The 23,991-nt window shown below is 44.1% G+C and overlaps 1 protein-coding gene across 2 annotated transcripts in view; it reads right to left on the bottom strand.

The window, feature by feature from the left end:
* The window catches only part of SERPING1 (serpin family G member 1), a 550,183-nt gene that overhangs the window by 444,439 nt on the left and 81,753 nt on the right, over positions 1 to 23,991 (bottom strand). For both annotated transcript variants that reach the window (XM_077493210.1, XM_077493211.1), the window contains exon 4: positions 9,856 to 10,059. In XM_077493210.1, coding sequence (XP_077349336.1) covers positions 9,856 to 10,059 — 204 coding nt within the window. The remainder of the gene's footprint in view (positions 1 to 9,855; positions 10,060 to 23,991) is intronic.

Here is a 23,991-nt window from a genome sequence, read left to right as displayed (position 1 = left end):
TGGATCCCAGAGACAGCGGGGACCATCCTTATTGCGCAGCGCGACTCGCGAATGCGCAGTAGGGAACCGGGAAATGAAGCCGAAAGGCTCCACTTCCTGATTCTCATACCCAAGATGGCTGCGGCAGCACTCGAGAGACGATCGAGAGATCGGCTTCGGGTGCCGACATCGCGGGCGCGCTGGGCGGGTAAGTGTCACTATTTTAAAAGTCAGCAGCTGCAGTATTTGTAGCTGCTGGCTTTTAAAAAAAAAAAAAAAAACGTCAGACTCCCGCTTTAATGGTTTTCATCATGTGGAATGCTACATGTCACTATTTTTGTTCTGTTTATGTAGCATCCTCCTAGCTAGGCTGCTATGGTTATGGTTAGGCAAATGTTGGCTCTCCTGTAAGCCTCATCATCAATGCTGCCTTATCAGTGCAGCCTATCAGTGCCCATGAGTGCAGCCACATCAGCACACATCAATGAAGGAGAAAACTTATCTGTTTGCAAAATTTTATAGCAAACTATGAAAACTGTTTTTCTTCCCCAAAATTCTTGGTCTTTTTTTTGTTTAACAAAAAAAAAAACCCAGTAGTGATTAAATACCACCAAAAGAAAGCACTATTTCTATTATTATAAAAATGTAATTTGAAAACAGTGTTGCATGACCGCGCAATTGTCATTCAAAGTGTGACGGCGCTGAAAGCTGAAAATTGTGCAGAAAGGGGGTTTATGTGGCCTGTAGGCAAGTGGTTAATATCAGTCACAAACCAATATTAAAAGGAGTTGTAAAAGCAGTTATTTTTATCTTACTGCATGGGCAAATCCACTGCAACAGAGCAGGTAAGTATAATATGTTTGTTATTTTTATAGGAAAAAAAATAGACATTTACAATCACTTTAACAATGTTCTGTTAAGCTATGGCACAGAAAACTTTTTTTAGTGGAATAAAGTAATTTCACATCTATAGAGACTACACACACGTAGTAATCCTAGACATATCACAGCTCTTTTAATTAAACTAATGGAGCACTTATATATATTGTATATACTGGTCATTTTAATTAATCGGGTGGTTCACATCAGATTTTAGGTGGCCATTGGCCAACTTACAATATGCCAATATCTATTATATTTATTAATGTTTATTTAGTATTTGTTTTCTTTTTTATATCTTGTTTTTTTTTTATTCTTTTTTTTTTTTTTTTTTTTTTACCACTCAGTGAAATCAATTTATTAGCCATGGGACCACCTCAGCTTTCAGCTCAGCGTCCCTTCCATGCAGTCACATCATAGTGGCAAGTTTTTTTTTTTTTTTTGAGAATGTTAATACCAAGCTTACTACTTTACATATTAACCTTATCATCCCTCTCGGTCTCACACTCCCATCTTATCCCCCCTCTTGCCTCGACCCCCCCCCTCCTGCCTATCTGTGGACCACCTTATCCTGTTTTTCCTGTAAGTACTTTAATTTCTATCTAGTTTGTACCTTGTTGTGTCTTATCTGTACCTATTTTAGGGCCTCCTCAACCCCTCTGAGATGAGCCATTTCTTCCTAAAATCTACCCAGCACTTCCATTTCTCTGTGATTGGTGTAATGCTCCGCTCTTCCAAGCTACCTCTCAAACACTCCATCTTATAGGTCTTTTCTACCGAATCCACCCATTCCCACATTGACGGGGCCTCCTTCTCTTGCCATTTTTTCGGTATTAATTTTTTACCTGCGTTCAGCAGATGGGGGATCACCGATTCCTTATATTGTCTGAGCCCAGTTCTTGTCCCATGGAATAACACTACCCAGGGATCAGCTTTCACCTCTTTGTTTGTAATCTCTTTAATGAAGGCTAGAATTTGGTTCCAGTACGGTTTTATTTTTGGACAACTCCACCACAGATGTGTCATTGTGCCCAACTCTCTACATCCCCGCCAACATTCCCTGGCGCCATCCTGCTGAAATTTGCTTTTCTTCTCTGGGGTGTAGTACCATCTCGTCAAACATTTGAAGCTCATTTCCGCCGTTCTAGCGAATGAAACTCGAAAGCTGTGCGTACCTCCACTCATCAATTACATCATCTCTTTTTTTTGTGCCAACTCGTGATATGGTGCTAACCCCTCCCCTTTCATTACATCTTTTAATTTTACCTCCTCCTTGACCCAATTTCCTCCTATCTCCTGACACCCTGGTAAAAAGAAATTATTGTTCTTTAATGCTATAAGTGGTGAATTGTATTTCCCATTAAATTGCCTATATATCTTGTCCCATATCCGCAAAGTGTTTCGTGTAATATTATTCCCTTCCAAAAATACACTTCTCTCATGTGGGAGATTCCAAATTTGCTTCTCCAATTTTGTTCTACATAAATCGTGTTCCAATCTCACCCATCTTTTCTCTGTGTTGTCTGTTATACTCCATTCACTCACTCTAGACACTACAACTGCTTCATAATAAGTCTGCGCGTCTGGCATTGCTACTCCACCCCTATTCTTTGGTTGTCGAAGTGTCGCGAAGGCCACCCTGGCTTTTTTGTTTTTCCACACAAATTTCATTAGGATGGTTTTTAATTTTGACAAGTAAACATTGGACAAAGGTATTGGGAGCATCTGAAACCTATATAAGATCTTAGAAAATATTATCATCTTTAATGAGTTTATTCTCCCCAGCCATGATAGTGGTCTATAGCTACACCTTTTACATTCTGCCTGTATCTCATCTAATAACGGGATGTAATTACAACGGTACATTTTTCTCTCTGTTTTTGATAGCTTTATCCCTAAATATTTAAGTTCACTCCTCCACGGGAATTTCCAATTCTGTTGCATACTTTGTGCCTCTCGCTTGTTAATATTAATGTTCATTATCTCCGATTTTGACCTATTTATTTTAAAATTTGAAACCTCCCCATACTGGTCTAGTAAATTTAATAATTCTGGCATAGATGTCTTTGGGTTGTTTAAGTACAATAATATATCGTCCGCAAAAGCGGAATATTTGTATTCAACTTTTTCCACTTTCACCCCTTCTATTTCAGGGTCTCCCCTTATTGCTGCTAGGAGTGGTTCTAAGGAGAGTACAAACAGGAGGGGTGAAAGCGGGCAACCCTGCCTTGTACCCCTCTCCATCTCGAAAGACCCCGACTCATACCCGTTAAATTTTATACGTGTCTTTGGATGGTCGTACAATACCTTCACCCTCTGTATCATCTTTGGTCCTAACCCCATCTTCTCCAGTGTCTTAAACATAAACCCCCAGTCTACTCTGTCGAAGGCTTTCTGTGCGTCCAGCGACAGAAGCAGACTGGGGGTTCCACCCTGTCGCATGTTCTGGAGCAGGAGAAGTGTCTTTATTCCGTTGTCCTTCCCTCCCGACCACCTATAAATCCTGTCTGATCTGGGTGAACCATTGTTGTCATTTAATCCTTCATTCGCTCTGCTGGTACTTTAGCATAAAATTTTGTATCTGCGTTTAACAGCGAAATCGGCCTATAGCTGGTACACTGTATGGGATCTTTGCCTTCTTTCTGGATTAATGTAATTGTTGCCATTAGATCTTCCTTACTCATTCTATACTCTTCTCCTAGACCAATCATATACCGGCACATTTGGGGGACAAGGGCCTCTCTAAATGTTTTGTAATAAAATGTTGTGAAACCGTCTGGTCCTGGAGATTTTCCTGTGGCTGATTTTAATAGTGCTCTAACTATTTCTTCTTCCGAAACTAGCCTTTCGAGCATCTCCCTTTCAGTAGGGGTAATTTTAGTCAGTATAGTTTTTCCCAAAAATTCCCTGATCTTCTTCTCTTTTTCTCAGTTTTTTACACCTATATTGCTATCTGTGAATATCCCCTCAAAGTATAATCTGAAGGTTTCTGCTATATCCTTGGTAGTATGAAACATTTTTCCATTTTTATTCTTAATTTCCCCAATAAATTTTTTTCCTTTTTTCTTTTTTAACAATCTAGCTAGAAACTTACTTGATTTATCTCCCCATGTATACTGTTCCTTGGCCAACCCTTTAAACGCCATCCTGGCTTCTTGGTCTAGAAGGTCCTTCAGCTCCATCCTTGCCGTTAATAACTTTTTAAGTACCAGATCTTTTTGTGACAAACTTTTTTTATGGTCTTGTTCCAAACAGTGTATCTCTCTCATTAATTTGTTGATTTTTTCAGCTCTCATTTTTTTCTTTTTAGATCCCATAGATATCAGTATTCCCCTTATGTAGGCCTTATGCGCATCCCACAACGTGTGGCTTTTAATTCCCTCTGTATCGTTATATGTAAAATATTGTTCGATCTCACTCGTGATTTTTATCCTATCCTCCTCCCCGAGCAGCAACTCTTCATTCAACCGCCATGTAGAGGGATTCCTCCCTATCCTTGAGATATTCAGGCATAGTTTTACCGGAGCATGGTCCGAGAGGGTCATAACTTCTATCCCCGTGTCCGTCACATATTCCAACAGCCCATGGTCTATAAATATATAGTCGATACATGAGTACGTCCCATGGACTGTTGAATAAAAAGAATAATCGCGTACCAGAGGATTCTTTACTCTCCATATATCTACTAGTTGATTGTTATACAGCTTTTGTAGTATATTTTTGTGTGCAGAGCTTCTCACCTTCTTTACCTCCGATGAACTATCTACTTCTGGATTGAGGCCGAAGTTCATATCTCCCATCATAATTACATATCCTGTTTTAAAATTCATAAGTTTATTTAATGTCTTATTTAAAAAGCTGATTGGGTTGCTATTGGGAGCATATATATTTACTAAAGTACATTCCAGTTCCTCTAATGTACCCTTTAGAAACAGATATCTTCCCTCTGCATCGCACATTTTTTCATTTAACTGAAATCTTATTCTTTTAGAGAACCCTATCGCTACCCCTCTACTTCTGGCTGATATGGTATCGCTATAATACCAGACCGGGTAGTTGTTGGAGTATAATCTTATGTTTGATGCGAGGGAGATATGAGTCTCCTGGAGAGATATAACGTCGGCCTCATACCGTTTCAGCTCTGCTAAGATCTTATGTCTTTTTGTTGGGGTGTTCATGCCCTTAACGTTATAGGACATAAATTTCAAGCCGTCTATTTTACTGTTGCCCATCTATTTGTCCTAAAACTCCCCTGCCCTACATGGGTACTTTTTATCCTGTTTACTTGGGTGGTCCACTTTATTTTTCTTTCTCTTTCCTCCCTACCCCCTCTTTCCACTTTACTTCCCTTCCCCAACCTTACACCTTCCCTCCCCCCCCGTCCTCACCTCCCACCCCCCCCACCCTTACTACCCACACCAACCCCGTCCCTCCCCCTCCCCCCTCCCCCCAGCCCCAATGGCCTATTTTCGGCCCTTGTTAGGTTAATGGTCGTACACACCCCTACCATCTCCTAATCTATTTGTTATGAGGGTCTGGGGCTTTTTCGCCTGCGCCTCTCCCGCCTCTTCCCATAAGACGGGAGGTATTATATTCCACATCCTTGTTTTAATTTATATCTTTCCTTATTTCCTTCCCCTTCACCCCCCTTCCTTTCCCCGGACCCTTTATCCCCCCCACTACATTGACCCGATTATTTCTTCTTGCCAACCCGGAAGTGCAGGCGGGCGTACTCCCAATTTCTCGCAGAAATCTTCCAGATCTTCCGTGAGACTCAGCTTCGCCGATTTACCATCTTTGTTCCCTATTAAGCAAGCAGGAGAACCCCATCTATATTTAATGTTCTGAGCTTGCAATTTGACTAACAGGGGTTTCAGAAGTTTTTTCCTTAAAAGCGTCTCGGGTGCAATGTCCGGGAATATCTGTATTTCTCTACCTTCATATACAAGTGGGGTTTTTCCCCTTAACTTTTTCCATATTACTTCTTTTTCATCAAAAAATGTGAACCGCACTATTATATCTCTCGGTCTGTCCATATCTCCGAATCTTGCTTTACCGATTCTATGAATTCTATCGATCCTTAGGGGGGCTCCCATCTCATTTCCCCAGCAGGGGGAGAGAATGCTATTTAGTATTGATCTTAAATCTTCACCTTTTGTTTCCGGGATCGAGCGAAATTTCAAGTTTTGCCTTCTGCTTCTGTTCTCCTGCTCTTCCAATTTATAGAGCGTGTTCCTTTGTGTTTGTTGTAATATTTTTAGTTGATCTTTAACTTTGTTTAGCTCTAAGGCTTGGAGGTCTATACGATTTTCTGTAGCTTCTACTCTCTCTAATAGTCCTCCTAGATCTTCTCGAAGTCCCCTGATATCTGTTTTAATTGCATTCTCTAATTTTAAGAGCATCTCCGCCATTTCTCCTTTTGAGGGTGGGAGATCTTCTGTCCTTAGTTCTTCCATTTTGCTACTCTCCCAGTCACTATCTATTATTGTGTCCTCACTGGCTTGCTGTGCTCCTCCGCCCTTGTGTTTGCCTGATCCCTTCTTGTAGTCTAGAATGGCTGGTTGTCTTTTATCCGATCCCGATTCTTTGGGGCTTGCTCCTTGTGTCATATACTGTTGAATCGTCGTATCAAGGCTCTTATCTTTTAAATTTCGTGAGGCTCCACTTTTTGCCATCTTATTCGCTGATTTACTCATGTTTCAGTCTATTTCAAACTTATATGGAACCTAGCACCCCGATGACTCTTTCCCTTTAGTCCTAGATCCTCGTTGAAGTCGCTTCCTCCTGTGATTTGCCTTCTATGTGGCTGTTAATCCTGTTTATCTCTTTGCTCCCCAATTTTACTTAGGGGTTATCAGCCTACCTCCTACTATATACCTGTGTTCCACTGGCAAACCGCCCGGGGGTCCCTCGAAGCTGACTTCCTCTCTCAGTAAATTTAATACTGCACCCCGTTATTTTTTCTTTAACAGCTTCCCCAAGTTATTACCCCCTCTGAATGGTAGGAATACATATCCTGGGGAGGCGTTTTGCTCAGACGAAGGGCAACCTTTGGGTGCGCCAACCCTCCCCTAGACAGAGGCCTGTGGAACCTGGGAACTGAAGAATCGCCCTGATATGTTACCGAGAGTCTTTAGCACTGTGCTATCTTTATGCACCAGGCCTAGTACGGAGAGAAATAATAGACAGGCTGTGGGAATTGGCCACTATGTCTTATTCAAACGTACATCACAAAAAAAAAAAATTTGAAATATCTATATCTATCCGGGGGGGGGGGGGTCGGGGTACATACAACCATTTAGGAACTCATCTCTATTCTCCGCTAAGGACAGACAGATCCCTTAAAAAAAAAGATATGCTGAGTCCGGGGGAAAATACGTATTGATCTGAGAACAAATCCCTAGAATCAGATCATGCGACTTTTCACCGTGCTGTTTAATATGTGCAATGTCATGTGCAATTGAGGTAGTCTGTCTTGTATTATTCAGTTTTTCTGTTGCGGAGACAATATGTATCTATCCAACGGATCTATCAATATCTTAGGGCTGTACCTTTAAAATTCCTACCCCAGATATATCAAGCCATGCGTTTAGACATAAGGATGTGTGGTAGCAATACAGTCCCATTACGATTTATTCATCCTTGCTATAGCTTCTCCTCTAGGATTCTTTAAATCAGATCTACTTATCTGATCAACTCCGTGCATGCCAGGGAAAGAAAGAGAGCGAGGAAAAATGCTTTTTCTGTCTCATTCCGTTGTATCCGTGCTCTAATGTGTGTAGACTGATTCTATAATCAATGTTGCTCACAGATGGAAACACTTCACTCAGCAGGTACATATATCAACAGGATAAAAGCAAAACATCAAAGGCTTCCTCCACATGTCTATGCGAGACTCTCCTTGCCGGCATGTGTTTATCCCCACATTTTTGAACCATGCGACTTTACCAGCGTGCTGTTTCACATGTGCAAATGTCGTATGCAATTGAGATAGTCTGTGATATATTATTCAGTTTATCTTGCGGAGATAATGTGTGTCTACCCAGTGGATCCACCACTATCTTGGAAAAGCCTTGAAAAAAAGGGCTGTCCGATGCCTTATTTCAAGTTGGGCATAAATCATTGGAAGTGAAATATTTTCCTTCGCCCACTCCATCACCCATCCACGCCCACTAATGCAGGGTCAGTGCAGGGTGCTCTCCAACCCCAAAAAGCTACTTGGAAACTAATTTTTTTACTGAAGTAAGCGTGCTCCAAGAACTACACCTCCAAAGAGCCCTTTCCCTACACACACAGGGTGTGGGAAGGCTCCAAGAAGTCAAGAAAGCAGCATTTTTTTTGCATGTTTGCAAGAGGGGTGGGGATATAGCGTTCTCTAGCCCAGCGGGAAGAGCTGAAAACGATGCAAAAAAAAAAACTCAAGGTCATACTGACAATGATGGTTGAGATTTCAGCGCAGCAAAAACAGCAAGTTTGGAGCACACTGGATTTCTAGCAGATCAACAGGTATTTTTTGGATTAACAGCAGTAACGGGTAAAACAAGGGTAGCTGTGCATGTATTAAAGAGGAAGTAAACCCTGATGGGTTTACTTCCTCTTTCATTCCCTGCAAAGGCAAAGCATAATGGACTACTATGCATTGCATAGTAGCCCATTATGTGTCACTTACCTGACACAGGAGCCAGCGATGTCACCGCTGTCCCCTGTAGTCCGGCGCATCCATCTTTTCGGTGTGGTCTCACAGCTCCGCCGCTGTCATTCGGCGGAGCCACGATGACGTCACTCCCGCGCGTGCGCACGGGAGCCGACACGCGCGGCAGCTCCGTTGTTGGAAATGCCGTGCTCAGTGCGCCTGCGCGTCGATGTCTACGGCACATGCGCCATAGACAGTGGTGCCTGTCTTCGGGCAAATATCTCCTAAACCGTATAGGTTTAGGAGATATTTCTTGGACCTACAGGTAAGCCTTAATCTAGGCTTATCTGTAGGTCAAAGTGGTTTGTAAGGGTTTACAACCACTTTAAATGGATGAACTAATAATATACTATAATAATGGCAGAGCAAGCTGTTGACTAGACATGTGCAGACTAGAATATTTCGTTTCGTTTTTTCGTTTTCGTCCGTAAATTTTATTTATTTAGTTACTCCCGAAATTCGTTTTTATTTATTTCGTTTTTCGTGCAAAAATTGCATTCGTCCGAAAATCCACATGAATTACGGTCGAATCTGTCTTGGAAGGCTTATGGTATCTGTCGAATGGATAAAGAAGATTCGATGGAGCTGCTAAACTATATAGCCTATAGGCGGAGCATTCGATTGCCGAAATGTACGATTGCAGTGTCGTATAGTTGCGACGATCCCGTCGAATATTATTATAAACGTGCAACGATCCCGTCGAATATTATTATAAACGCGCAACGATCCCGTCGAATATTATTATAAACGTGCAACGATCCCGTCGAATATTATCATTATTTTTTTTTTATTTACTTCCCCCACCCAATTCCAGTATCGTTTCTCTCTGTCGATTCTGTTCTCTCTATGTCGAATATTTACTCTCTGTCGAAGCTTTTCTATATAATAGGACTAATAGAGGTAAACGAAACTTAGGCACATTCGACCACAGGTTCAATAGACATATGGAGTCACGTCGAATCTCCTATTCTATATCGAACGGTCACTTCGAATCTCCTATTCTATATCGAACTGTTGTAACAACGAAAACGAAAAAAAGCATTTATTTATGTCGGATCTTTCGTTTTTCGGAATCTGCACTTTCGTTATCATTTGTCAAAACGAAAACGAAAATACCTGAAATTCGGACGAAAATGCATTCGGACGAAAACGAATGCACATGTCTACTGTTGACCAGGGCCCAGACTCTGGGGACAGGGGCCATGGGGTAGCCCAAAATTTTTTGCACTTCACTTGGACATCTTGTACCTCTGTGGAATTTAAACATTTGTGTATTGAAGCTTATCTATAAATAGTTTTCTTACCTTGGTAGTGGATAACATTCACCAAAATCAGTTGCAAGTCTGGAGGAAGCTCTTGCAGTAATGTTGGGATGAGCCCTTTTGTTCTTTGCGAGACCCAAGAATTAATCTTTTCCAGGCTTTTTTCTTTATCTTTGAATAATGGTAGGCTTTTTGACCCATAAAACTTTGAAGACTGATCTATGAATTCCTTATTTATATGGAGTTCTATGGAGAGACACAGCAAGTTTGAAGAGGATTACAAAAAAGGACTATGACAAAATATATACATCTGTTTGAATAAACCTTTCTGACCAGTAAGCTGTCAATTCTGTCATTTATCAATGTTTCACATGTAGTTCATTTCATTGTGAGCATTCCTTGGCCTGGGTTCACACTGGTACGACATGACAGTCGTACTACTTTGGATCCGACTTTGTCCTGCGACTTGAAGTCCAACTTCAATGAACAGGGATCTGACTTTGATCCCCGACAATACCAGGCACTGTGTCTGGTATGAATCTTTAGGTGGAACTCCATGCACAATGGAAAAAAAAAACAGCATGTGTTCCCCCTTCAAGAGCATACCAGGCCCTTCGGTCTGGTATGGATTTTCAGGGGAACCCCCGGCCCAAAAAATGGCTCCCCAAAATCCATACCAGTCCCTTATCTGAGCACACAGCCCAGCAGGTCAGGAAAGGGGGTAAGAACGAGCGAGCACCCCCCTTCCTGAACCGTACCAGGCTGCATGCCCTCAACATGAGGGGGTGTGTGCTTTGGGGCAGAGGGGCCCTACGCCTCCCACCCCAAAGCACCTTGTCCCCATGTTCCTCAGACAAGGGCCTCTTCCCAACAACCCTGGCCGTTGGCTGTCAGGGTCTGCGAGCGGGGGGCTTATCAGAATCTGGAAGCTCCCTTTAACCACTTAAGGGCCGCCGCATGTAGATATATGTCGGCAGAATGGCATGTACGGGCACAAGTACATACCCGTACGTGCTTGCCTTCCAGCGGGTGGGGGGTCCGATCGAACCCCTCCCGCTGGCTGCGGCAGTCCGTTTCGCTTCAGGGGCAATACGGGATGAGGGGATGGCTGTTGGTTTCTGGCCATCCCCACTCGATCGGTCCTGGCGAATGAGAAGCTTCCCCTGCCTATGTAGTGTAAACACAGGCAGGGGAAGCTTCTCATTCGCCACTGCGAGGAGAGGACATAGTAAGTGCACCAATCACTACACTGACACGTAGGTACACATAGGCACACAAATCACCCCCCGATTCCCCCCCCCATTCACAGAGTCACTGATTGCAGTGAATATTTATTTACTGATCACTGCATTTAGTGTCAGTTGTGACAGTAAAAAGTGTCAGGGCAGTTAGTGTTAGGTCCAGGGTAGCCCCCTACCCCCCCAATAAAGATTTAACCCCCTGATTGCCCCTAGAGTTAACCCTTTCACCCCCTTTTGCCAGTGTCACTAAGCGATCGTTTTTCTGATCGCTGCATTAGTGTCACTGGTGCCGCTAGGTAGCTAGTTTTTTTTTTAGGTTCACCGCCAGGTTTTTATAGTGTTAGGTACCCCCATATACAACCTAATAAAGGTTTTAATCCCCTGATTGCCCTTAGAGATAACCCTTTCACCAGCGATCAGCCAGTTAGTTATTTAGTTATTTAGGTTCCCCGTCAGGTTTTTATATAGCGTCCGGGACCCCCATATACTACCCAATAAAGGTTTTAACCCCCTGATTTCCCCTAGAGTTAACCCTTTCACCAGCGATCACCGTATAAGTGTCACTGGTGATGCTGGTTAGCCAGTTAGTTATTTAGGTTCCCCGTCAGGTTTTTATATAGCATCCGGGACCCCTATATACTACCTAATAATAAAGGTTTTAACCCCCTGATTGCCCCCAGGTAACCCTTTCACCCCCTTTTGCCAGTGTCACTAAGTCATCGTTTTTCTGATTGCTGCATTAGTGTCACTGGTGCTGCTAGGTAGCTAGTTATTTTTTAGGTTCACCGCCAGGTTTTTATAGCATTTGGTACCCCCATATACTACCTAATAAAGATTTGAACCCCTGATTGCCCCTAGAAATAACCCTTTCACCAGCGAACACCGTATAAGTGTCATTGGTGACGCTGGTTAGCCAGTTAGATATTAAGGTTCCCCGTCAGGTTTTTATATAGCGTCAGGGACCCCCATATACTACCTAATAAAGATTTTAACCCCCTGATTGCCCCTAGTTATACCTTTCACCAGTGATCACCGTATAAGTGTTACGGGTGACTGGTTAGTTAGTTTGCTTTTTATAGCATCAGGGCACCCACCATTTATTACCCAATAAAGGTTTAACCCCCTGATTACCCGGCGGGTGATATCAATTAGGTTTTAGGGTCAGGGTCTGCGTCGCCCCAGGCAGCGCTAGGTTAGTGCCAGTACCTCTAACACCCACGCGCAAAGCATACACCTCCCGTAGTGGTATAGTATCTGAACAGATCAATATCTGATCTGATCAGATCTATACTAGCGTCCCCAGCAGTTTAGGGTTTCAAAAAAACGCATTGTTAGCGGGATCAGCCCAGATACCTGCTAGCACCTGCGTTTTGCCCCTCTGCCCAGCCCACCCAAGTGCAGTATCGATCGATCACTGTCACAAAACACTAAACACATAACTGCAGCGTTCGCAGAGTCAGGCCTGATCCCTGCGATCGCTAACAGTTTTTTTTGGTAGCGTTTTATATTTAAATCCTGAAGGCGGTGCTTGGTTTTCGGGGTCCCGTACATGGCTACGCTCCCAAAAAGTCCCCCACATGTGGTATCCCCATATTTAGGAGAAGCAGCAAAATTTATTTTGGGGTGTAATTTCACTTATGCCCATAGCATGTGTGAGCAATATATCATTTAGTGACAACTTTGTGCAAAAAAAAAAAGGTTTGTAATATTCCCGCAACTTGTGACAAAATATAAAATATTTCATGGACTCAACATGCCTCTCAGTAAATAGCTTGGTGTGTTTACTTTCCAAAATGGGGTCATTTGGGGGGGTTTTGTGCTATTTTGGCATTTTATGGCCATCGAAACTGTGATAGGTAGTGAGGAGTGAAATCAAAATATTTGCACCCTTAGAAATCCTGAAGGCAGTGATTGGTTTTCGGGGTGCCGTATGCAGCTAGGCTCCCAAAAAGTCCCACATACGTGGTATCCTCGTACTCAGGAGAAGCAGCAGAATATATTTTGGGGTGCAATTCCACATATAACTATGGCATGTGTGAGCAATATATCATTTAGTGACAACTTTTTGTAAACTTTTTTTTTTTTTTGTGTCATTATTCAATCACTTGGGACAAAAAAAAAAATTCAATGGGCTCAACATGCCCCTCAGCAATTTCCTTGGGGTGTCTACTTTCCAAAATGGTGTCATTTGGGGGACGGGGTTTTGTGCTATTTTGGCATTTTATGGCCTTCGAAACTGTGATAGGTAGTGAGGAGTGAAATCAAAAATTTGCACCCTTAGAAATCCTGAAGGTGGTGATTGGTTTTCGGGGTGCCGTACGTGGCTAGGCTCCCAAAAAGTCCAACATATGTAGTATCCCCATACTCAGGAGAAGCAGCAGAATATATTTTGGGTGCGATTCCACATATAACTATGGCATGTGTGAGCAATATATCATTTAGTGACAACTTTTTGTAAACTTTTTTTTTGTGTCATTATTCAAAAAAAAATATTCAATGGGCTCAACATGCCCCTCAGCAATTTCCTTGGGGTGTCTACTTTCCAAAATGGGGTCATTGGGGGGGGGGGGGTTGTACTGCCCTGCCATTTTAGCACCTCAAGAACTGAGATAGGCAGTCATAAATTAAAAGCTGTGTAAATTCCAGAAAATGTACTCTACTTTGTAGACGCTATAACTTTTGCGCAAACCAATAAATATACGCTTATTGACATTTTTTTTACTGAAGACATGTGGCTGAATACATTTTGGCCTAAATGTATGACTAAAATTTAGTTTATTCGATTTTTCTTATAACAAAAAGTAGAAAATATCTTTTTTTTTTCAAAATTTTCAGTCTTTTTCCTTTTATATCGTAAAAAATAAAAATCGCAGAGGCAATCAAAAACCATCAAAAGAAAGCTCTATTCGTGGGAAGAAAAGGACGCAAATTTTGTTTGGGTACAACATTGCATGACCGCGCAATTACCAGTTAAAGCAGTGCAGTGCAAAATTGTAAAAAGACTTCTTTCTGGTCCTTAGGTTGACAATTGGTCCGGGGCTTAAGTGGTTAACAAAGGGGGCCCAGATCCCGGGCCCCCGACCCTATGTGAATGAGTATGGGATACATTGTACCCCTACCTATTCACCTAAAAAGTGTCAAAAATAAAACACATGTTTTTAAAGTAATTTATTAAGGCAGCGCCGTCATCTCTTTCGATCTCTTATCCCCTCTCCGTCTCTTCTGCCTCCTCCACTGACGTCTTCTGCCTCTGCTGGCTCTTCTCTCCTTTCAGAGGCTTCTCCACTGATGTCTTCTAGCCCTCTCCAGGGTCTTCTCCCTCTGTCTGCTGTCTTCCCTGCTGTCCGGGTCTTCTCCACTGCCTTCTCCCTCTGTTCTTATTCCAATGTTGACTCAACGCTCTCTCCTGTTCTAATGCTGGGTGCATGGTGTGCCACTACTTATATTGGCATGGGGCGGGTCATGACCTGGCGTTGATGTCATAAGGGACGGGGCCTCCCGATGACATTACCCGGTGACCCTAGCCCATGCCAATATAAGTAGTGGCACACCACGCACCCAGCATTAGACAGAGAGAGAGCGTCCAGTCAATATCAGAAGAAGAACAGAGGGAGAAGACAGTGGAGAAGACCCAGCTAAAGAGCGAGAAGATAGAGGGAGAAGAACATGAAAGGGCTAGAAGACATCAGCGGAGAGCGGAGTAGTCCCGGAGTGGGGAGAAGATGTCAACGGAGGAGGCAGAAGAGCCGGAGAGGGGAGAAGAACCCGGAAGAGGCGATGAAGCTGCCTTAATAAATTACTTTAAAAAAATGTGTACTGTGTTTTATTTTTGACACTTTTTTCAATGTACCACATACTCATTCACATAGGGTTAAAGGGGGCTTCCAGATTCCGATAAGCCCGCTGCCCGCAGACCTCGACAACCAATGACTAGGGTTGTCGGGAAGAGGCTCTTGTCCTTATCAATGGGGGGTCCAGGTGCTTTTGGGGGGGTGGGCACAGGGACGAGCACCTGCTCGCTCGTCCCCACCCCCTTTCCTGACCTGCCAGGCTGTGTGCTCGGATAAATGTCTGGTATGGATTTTGGGGGGATCCCAATGTTTTTTTGGCGTGGGGGTTCCCCTGAAAATCCATACCAGACCGAAGGGCCTGATATGCTCTTGGAGGGGGAACCCATGCCGTTTTCTTTTTTCATTGTGCATGGAGTTCCCCCTAAAGATTCATACCAGACACAGTGCTTGGTATTGTCGGGGATCAAAGTCGAATCCCTGTTCATTGAAGTCGGATGCATGTCGGACTTCAAGTCACAGGGCAAAGTCGGATCCAAAGTGGTGTCATGTCGTACCAGTGTGAACCCGGCCTTAAGCACAACATTTAAATTATATCCAATTAGAAGCAGCTGAGACTGAGATGCAGTATATCCCCCAGCTATCCACACATGGTAAGGCTGTATAATAAGAGTTCAATCGGTGCTTGCCGGAAAAGTATCACAAAATATCACAGTAAGCAATTTGTACAACAATACATCCAATCCTCACAGTCTGCATGTCATAATCCCATTGTGAATGCATTATCCAGTGTTAAACGACTGTAATGCACACTTACAATTTAGGCTGATCCATCTGTGTGTAAATTTCTGTTGAAATGTATTCACTACTGGTCTGTGTAAAAATGTCCTGTTTATGTAAAAAAACAAAACTGCCCGTGCCATATCTGATGAATTTTGATTGATAAAGATTGTTGTTACAAGGAATAGCACAGGGGTGTAGAGTGTTCCCTATATATTATAATTACACTGGTATATTATAATGCTCTTCCTCATCATTTAAAGCGAAACTTAACTGTGTCAGCACCACAAACTGAAAAAGCTATTTAATGAATTTCTAATATTTAAAGCAAACCCACCCATCCATCCACGTCTCAATGATTTAGTTTGTGGAGAAAAACACCCCTGCTTGGGGAGGGGGTGTTTATCAATTTCCCTAAAATATAACAAATATGTTCTCTTTACCAAAACCTTAATCCCCATTGGCAGGACCAAACGGGAATTAAGGATTAGGTCAAAAGAACATGTAGGTGGGGAACGGCGACAATAATTTGCACGGTCAAGTACAGTGATAAACATGTATTAAAGCAATGCAGCAACAGTTTGCAATAAGCCCGGTGGGAAGACTGCCCAACCTGGTACACTCATGGTTACAGTGAGGCCGCGTACACACGCGGGGACTGTTCGCTCAACTTTGTCCGCTGAACAGTGTTTCGGCGGACAGTCCGCTCGTGTGTGGGCTTTCAGCGGACAGTTTCAGCGGACAGTCTGACGAACAAAGTTTTTCGGAAATTCCGAAAAACTGTCCGCTGAAACTTGGTTTGAGCGGACAGTCCGCCCGTGTGTAGGCTTGTTCGTCAAACTAAGTCTTGCGCATGCTCAGAAAGAATTTACACGCCGAAGGTTGCATTGCAGTGTATAGGACGTCGTTTTCTAGTCCCGTCGTACGTGCCGTTCACGTCATCGCGCATGGTTTCAGCGGACTGTTCGTTCGTCGTGTGTGGGCAAGTCCGTCCATGCTAATTTTGAGCGGACTGTCCGCTGAAACAGTTTGACGGACAAAGTTGAGCGAACAGTCCCCGCGTGTGTACGCGGCCTGACACGAACACAGCGGGTTCCAGACAAAATGTCAGCATCTGTAGAGAGGGGCAGATTGTGGCCTGGTGGTTCATGCCCAGTCAGGAAGATGTTTAGAGGGATGCAACCCTACACTTTCCCTCCTCATCAGGAACCTTTCCCCAATGCTAGTACTGTCCCTAACAGACAGGTTGCCTTTCCCTGCACTACCCACATGAATAAAGCACACTAAACCATGGGACCAGGGCCTTAAATAAGCTGTAGCTGACCCAAGATGACTACCAGAGTCACATGGGGCAACAGCTTCCAACCATATCTCTTCCCTAGTGATCCAGGAAAACATAGAGGAACCAAGTTCCTCCTGACTTCCCCTCCAGCTGCAGAGCTGCTGCAATTGAGCGCCACTTGCGTGGAGAAAATAAACAAAATTTTGACCACAAATTAAACTGCTACTTATCTTTGGTAAAAATAACCCAAATTAGTGGATATTATTTTGTCTTTGTGAAAGTTAGAGAGTCTACAAGCTGTGGTGCAAATCATAAAAAATGTATCACACCTGATGTATTAGTGTTCTATCTCATTTCTTGCGACCCTAACAAGCCAAGAAAGTACAAATACCCCCCAAATGACCCATTTTTTCAAAAGTAGACATTCCGAGGTATTTAGTAAGATGCATGGTGAGGTTTTTGATGTTGTTATTTTTCCCACAATTCTTTGCAAAATTAAGATTTTTTCCCCACAAAATTGTCATTGTAATAAGTTATTTCTCTCATATGGCATGTGTATACCACAAATGACACCCCAAAATACATTCTGCTACTCCTCCTGAGTATTACAATACCACATGTGTGAGACCTTTTCACAGCCTAGCTACATAGAGAGGCCCAACATGCAGAGGGCACCATCACGTGTTATAGGAGCATAAATTACACATCTAACTTGTTGACTACCTAATAAGCCCCATACACACTTTAAGATTTTCTGCTGATTTTTTGTTTCAGATTTACCAAAACCATATAATATGAGGTCAAAGCTTAGGAGTTTCAATTTGCATGCAATCAGGCAGGACCTTGCACTACATGGTTTTTTGTAAATCTGAAGGAAAAAAAATCAGCAGAAAATCTGATAGTTTTTATGGAGCTTTTCACTTTTGAAGGCCCTGGAGCACCAGGACAATGACACGTGGCACTGATGACAAATGGCACATGACACTGGGGCACCTATCAGAACATGTGGTAGAGTGGAATAGGAAGTTTTCAGCCATGCTTTCTGAAAAATCTATTTTGTTGTTACATAGTTAGTAAGGTTGAATAAAGACACCAGTCCATCCAGTTCAACCTGAGTGAGTGTCTACAATTGTCCCTATCCTTATACACTCACATCAGTCCCTACCCTCAAGGAGCCCACAATCCAAGGTCCCCATTCATATGCTAGGGTCAATTTTGGACAGAAGCCAATTAACCTTTTGTATGTCTTTGGAGTGTGGGAGGAAACCGGAGTACCAGGAGGAAACCCACGCAGGTATAGGGAGAACATGCAAACTCCAGGCAGGTACTGTCGTGGTTGGTATTTGAACCTTGACCCTTCTTACTGCTAGGCGAGAGTGCTAACCACTACACCACTGTGCCGCCCTTGTGTAAAAGGACACAAACTATGTGAGTATTATACACCTTCCACAATTGTCCATGTCTTGCCATGCTATAAAATGGCTATTGTATTACATATAAGGATAATTATATGATACATGATAAAAAATAGACATGGCCCCCTTCCTCAAGAGAAGGCATCGTTTAGACTGTTCTCATGTATTTCCTATGAAACTCATAGGTTTAATACATTTGTTTGCTTGTTAACTGACTCTCCTTAGGTTTGGGCAATAAAGACTGATGCCAAAAACTGACATTCACAGCCTGTTTCTAAGCGTTCCAGGCGATATTAGGTTGTTGTACTGGCAGAATAGGAGTGAGCTCTATGTCTTCCAGGTTAGGGTTCTCCGCCGCACTCCATCATTGAACCAGGATAAGGCGTTGGCATTCCCATTGGATTTCCCTGGCCGGTAATGTATCTTGTGCTTAAACTGTACCAGGCAGGCTACCCACCTCTGCTCCAAGGCCCCCAATTTTCAATTTCCAGGTAGGCCAGCGGGTTGTTGCCGGTAAAGACCTAGAACTTGGCCCCCCTGAGGTATTCTGCAAATGTCTCAGTAATAGCCCAAAACAGGACAAGCAACTTTAGCTTGAAAGAAAATTAGTTGGGGGGGTTCCTTTCAGTGAGCCGTAGGCCGTAGGCTCTTGTACAATCAGAAAGGCTGGGTGTAGTCTGCATAAGCTTGTACTGGGGCAGAAGTCAGGTTCTGCTTCTGTGTCTCAAAGGCCTACTGTTGGGGTTTGTGCCATTGGGCTTGAATGAAGGGTGAGGGACCACCCTTCCGCTGTGTCCTATGCCTGCACAGCAGCCGGGTAAGTGGGTTGGCTCTCTGGGCGAAGTTCAGGATAAACCACCAGTAGTATCCTACCAGACCCAAGAGGGAGTGTAACGTTGTGAAGATTTTGGGGGTTTGCCAGTCTTGGACAGCCTGTACCTTGTCCTGATCTAGGAACATGCCTCTGGCTTCAACCACATGTGACAAGTACTGTATCTTTTGTCTCATGAGGCATCAATTGCTGGGTTTGAGTTTTAGTCCATATTGCGCCAAATAGGAGAAAACCCGGTCCAGATGTTTCACATATTCCTCAAATATTTTGGAAAAGATTATTATGTCATTGAGATATGTTGGTACAGTCTCAAAACTGATATCTCGGAGACATCTCTTCATTAGGCACTTTAAAGTGCTGGGGGCGATACTGAGGCTGAAGGGCATACAATTAAACTCAAAAATTCCCAGGGGTGTAATAAAGGCAGTCTTTGCCCTTTGAATGAATGAATGAATGAAATACTTGTATAGCGCACAATGCGAACTGAATCGCCTCTAGGCGCTGTGACGAGCTTTGATCATCTGCTAAAAGAGGAAGGTCTTGAGTTTTTTCCTAAAAGCCAGGTGATTTTTTTCCAGGCGGATGTTGATTGGTAGAGCATTCCATAGCCGAGGCCCTTGGACAGCGAATCTCCGATCACCCTTGGATTTATACCGGGCTTTGGGCATGAGGAGGAGGTTTTTGTTGGCTGATCGAAGACTGCGGTTTGGTGTGTAATGATTTATTTTTTCCATTAGGTATTGCGGAGCTTCTCTATGCACGCATTTGTGGGTGAGGCAAAGGGTCTTGAACGTGATCCGATTTTTTACGGTTAGCCAATGTAAGCTCCTCAGTGAAGGAGAAATGGATTCCCAGGGTTTTTTTCCTGTTATCAGCCTTGCCGTCGTGTTTTGGATCAGTTGTAATCGCGCAAGTTGATATTGTGGTAATCCTATGTAAAGCGAGTTTGCGTAGTCCAGTCGTGAATTAATGATTGTTCCAACTACCACTGCTTTGTCATTCTTTGGGATAAAAGGGATGAGTCTGCGAAGCATGCGCAGCAGATGGTGAGATCGACTGACTACAGATCCTATTTGCGCATCCATTGACATTTGTGTGTCTAAAATAACTCCGAGACTCTTCGCTTTGGTCTTTGGGGAGATAGTCTGCCCAAAGACGGTTGGTGGAGACCAGGAGGTTTTGGTTGCGGGCTTATGATTTGGGTGTAAGATAAGAAGCTCTGTCTTTGATTGGTTCAGCTGGAGGGAGTTGGTGGTCATCCAGTCCTCTATTGATTTGAGGCAGTTTTCAAGTTGTTGTTGGTGATCTTTTTTTCCATTGATCCGGAAATAAAGTTGCGTGTCGTCAGCGTAAGAGTGGAAGCAGAGATCTGAGCATCTGATGATTTGAAGGAGTGGGCAAATGTAAATGTTGAAGAGAACGGGTGACAACGGAGAGCCTTGAGGGACTCCGCAGGTGACTGCCCGAGTTTCGGAGAGGAATTTTCCTAGTTTCACTGTCTGTGACCGATTTCCTAGGAAGGACGCGAACCATTGGAGATCTATGTCTTGGACTCCGGCTACTTCTGTGAGGCGGACGAGTAGAGTATTGTGATCTACTGTATCAAACGCTGCACTTAGGTCTAGCAGTACGAGGAGACACGGCTCTCCGTCATCTGCTGCTTCGAGGGCGTCATCCCAAATCTTGAGGAGAGCTGTTTCTGTTTCTGTTTCTTTGCCAGGTCCAGGGTAGAGTAGAACTTGCTAATGTGCCATGAGAGATTTCTCAACCTGAGGAAGGGAGTTGGTGTCCTTGTGGGTGCAGGAGTTGAGTTTGCAATAGTCCACACAGAACCACAGACTGTCGTCTTTCTTCTGCAGCAGCACAATAGGAGCAACCCAGTGCCTTGTAGGATATTTCAAAGCAGTTCCTTGACCTATTGGCACAACACTGTGGAAATCTGATGGCACAGCTCCCAGATGGGCGATGTGTCCCCTATATGGATCACATGGTCGATGGCTTCAGTCAGCCCATAGTCTCAGCGGGAAGGTATCCCAATAAGGATCTTGGGTTTGACAATGGACCACGGTTTGTTCATGTGCATAGGAATCCTCAGTTTTCTTACCCCCAAGCAAATGGAGAGATTAAGATTCAGCAGAAGCCTTAAAGCGGAGCTCCACCCTAAAGTAGAACTTCCGCTCATTGGAACCCTCCCCTCTCCGGCGCCACAATTGGCACCTTTCAGGGGGGAGGGGGGTGCAGGTACCTGTACAGTACAGGTATCTGCACCCACTTCTGGCGTAGATTCTGCAGAAGCTACGCCCCTTTCCGAAGGTCCCCCGCTGTCTCCTGGGAAACACACGGATCCCAGAGACAGCGGGGACCATCCTTATTGCGCAGCGCGACTCGCGCATGCGCAGTAGGGAGCCGGGAAATGAAGCCACAAGGCTCCACTTCCTGATTCCCACACCCAAGATGGCGGCGGCAGCACCCGAGAGACGATCGAGAGATCGGCTTCGGGTGCCGACATCGCGGGCGCGCTGGGTGGGTAAGTGTCATTATTTTAAAAGTCAGCAGCTGCAGTATTTGTAGCTGTTGGCTTTAAAAAAAAAAAAAAAACGGCGGACTCCCACTTTAAGAATTTCTTCAGGATACAAATCTTAGAGATATCTTGGAAGTTTTTATTACAGTCCCTGCCACCCCTCCCATACAGTATGTGGAGCGTATGGGGGGGGGGGGGCCTTTGAGGTCTTTGGGAGCTGGGCCTGTTTGTATCATCACTCCCGGGGCGGGGTTTTGATGTATGTGGTGAGCTGAGCTGTGGTCTCCTGCTGGGGCTCCTCGGCAGCAAGTGTGTGGCCAATACAATCTTGAGCTGCAACCAGTCAGCCATGGGAATCTAGGACAGACTCCACAGTTGTTCATATGTGACCATGCATGGTATAGCTACTTGCAGTTTGGGGTTTGGTCAGGGAATCGTACAGTGAATACCTTTTTTTTGGTGTAATGGCGCATTTTCCATGGGGGGGGGGGGGGGGGTTCCAGGTAGGTATGGTCTCATTCAGTTAGTTTCCAATGGGATTTACGGTTTCCAGTGGGATTTACGGATTTCCGTGCACTTTCACCATTACACCTTTACTACTGCCCACCAGTCTGTGGGTACCTTAGCCCTGAGTGTTCGTTTTTAATTTCCTGTCTTGGCGCTGCAGGTTGCTCAGGCTTGCTTACTGCATACTGTAGGGTGGTGTTGTCATTAGGTTCACATTCACACGCTGTGGTCTTGTCCTTTCTGCACATACATCCTTATACTTGTTAGGTACCAGGGGTTTTGTTTTGTCATGGGCTGGTTGTCTGTTATGTTTTTGGTCATTTTCACACAGCTGGGTTGTCTGTTTTTCCACTGCAGGTTACCCATCACGTCCATGGGTTTAACGGATTGAGGTGATCGGTTTTAATTGGCTTGTTCAGTGGCAAGTCTCCTCATCTGTTTCTTGCGCTATTTACATATTTCGTTCCAATCTCACGTTTTTTCATGCAATTTATGTTTCTCATGCTTTTGTTTCTATGCCATCTCACGTTTCATGTTTCTCTCGTGTGTGTGTGTGTGTGTGTGTTTTTTGTGGGTTTTTTTGTGTTTTTTTTTTCCCAGGTGTCTCTTGTGTTTCCAGGTGTCTCTTGTGTTTCCAGGTGTCTCTCGTACCCTCTCGGTGTCTAGGTCAGTACTAGTAGGCCAGGTCTCGGTTGCAGATGCCGGCGTCACGCCTTCTCTTCAAGCATTTGAGGTTTTTGGGTTCCCATTTTGGCTGACGCAGCTGCCTTGATCATTCAGATTTCATTGGAAATACCAGGTAGGCTCGTGATTCTCCTTGGGTTGTTTTCCAGGGTTTCCGGGCTAAGTTTTTCCTAAGTCCTGATGGGTTTATCCAGTCCCTATTTGTGGTGTTTTTTTGCCTCTTCCAGATCGTATCGGCCCGTAGTTTTTCAGGGCGCATCTGGCGGGGACTCGGCATTTCATGTTTGTTGAAGGCCTCTGCCGGGCTTTCCGTTATTTTCTACTTACTCTTGCAGGCCTTCCTCAGGTGATCCAGAAGAGTAGCCCTCCTGCTGTGCTCAGCAGTCTTCCCATTGTGGGTCACTTTCTTTGTGACATATCTTACGTGGTCAGGTCTCCTTGTGCATTGGTTATCAGCTTGGAGCTAAGGCAGCCATAGTTGGTAGGGGAGTTGCGCTTCTGGCCCAGGGTTTCGACTATTTCTGGCCAATCAACTGGTTTGGCCCTCCGGCCTTCGCTATTACATTTGCATGCTCACATGATGTAGTGATGGGGGGCCCGACGTCAGGTTAACCCAGCTGGTCGGTACTACTTTTGTCAAACCCTGGGATGCTCCTTTGTTGCTTTTCCTGATGTTTCCTTCTCCGCAGCCACATGCATTCTTCATTGCCACCCCCTTGTTGGCCAAACAGGGTCTAGACCTTAAGCATATTTTGGCTATTTCTTTCAGGAAAGGAGTAGCTTTGTGACTTTGCACCAGGGGGCCCCTGCCCTTATTATTTGGGAGTTGAGTAGGTGTGGGTCATCTTGTTTTCTCTGGGCATAGCACAGGGCCACTTTTTGTGATACCGCAGGCGTTTGGCGAATTTTGTCAGGTGATGCGGTTATTTAGTGTGTGTATAAGTCTGGTTGGTAGCTTTCATCCTACTGTGTTTATTTTTGCCTCCTTTTAGGCATACTGACCCCGGCACACTTCAGGTCTATGTTCTTTGTTGCTCTTTGTTCCTTTCCTTTACTATCCACAGATTGAGTCCGAGTACAAGTGTAAGGCTGACCGCAGATGTTTGTAGGAGGAGTCAGGCTGCTTAA

Source organism: Lithobates pipiens, unplaced genomic scaffold, assembly GCF_037356315.1.
Source record: "Lithobates pipiens isolate NorthernLeopardFrog02 unplaced genomic scaffold, aLitPip1_a1.2 Scaffold_19, whole genome shotgun sequence".
Taxonomy (NCBI): Eukaryota; Metazoa; Chordata; class Amphibia; order Anura; family Ranidae; genus Lithobates; species Lithobates pipiens.
Note: the sequence above shows the minus strand (reverse complement) of the source record. Positions and strands in the feature narration are given on the sequence as shown.